The sequence below is a fragment of the Aptenodytes forsteri genome, unplaced genomic scaffold (genome assembly GCF_000699145.1).
Source record: "Aptenodytes forsteri isolate BGI_AS27 unplaced genomic scaffold, ASM69914v1 Scaffold324, whole genome shotgun sequence".
Classification (NCBI taxonomy): Eukaryota; Metazoa; Chordata; class Aves; order Sphenisciformes; family Spheniscidae; genus Aptenodytes; species Aptenodytes forsteri.
This window is the reverse complement of record NW_008795485.1, coordinates 1,298,648-1,298,884: the sequence shown is the minus strand read 5'-3', so window position 1 is coordinate 1,298,884 and position 237 is coordinate 1,298,648. Positions and strand designations below refer to the sequence as shown.

Below are 237 nucleotides of genomic sequence, written 5' to 3'. Positions count from 1 at the left end.
CGCCCCCCCCCCGCCGGTGCCATGAGTTTCTTCGGGTTCGGGCAGAGCGCGGAGCTGGAGCTGGTGCTGAGCGACGCCGAGAGCCGGCGGCGGGTGGAGCACAAGACGGAGGAAGGCAAGAAGGAGAAATACTTCCTCTTCTACGACGGGGAGACCGTCTCCGGGCGGGTGGTCCTCGCCCTCAAGCACCCCAACAAGCGGCTGGAGCATCAGGGCGTTTAAGTGGGTTCATCTGGT

At 65.4% G+C, this 237-nt stretch overlaps 1 protein-coding gene across 1 annotated transcript in view; it reads left to right on the top strand.

Moving 5' to 3' along the window:
• Positions 1-8: 8 nt before the first annotated feature.
• Positions 9-237, top strand: part of VPS26B (VPS26, retromer complex component B) — a gene marked incomplete at its 5' end in the record, with an annotated part of 12,513 nt that continues 12,284 nt past the window's right edge. The window contains one exon of the mRNA XM_019472604.1: positions 9-235. Within this exon, the coding sequence (XP_019328149.1) occupies positions 9-235 (227 nt within the window). The remainder of the gene's footprint in view (positions 236-237) is intronic.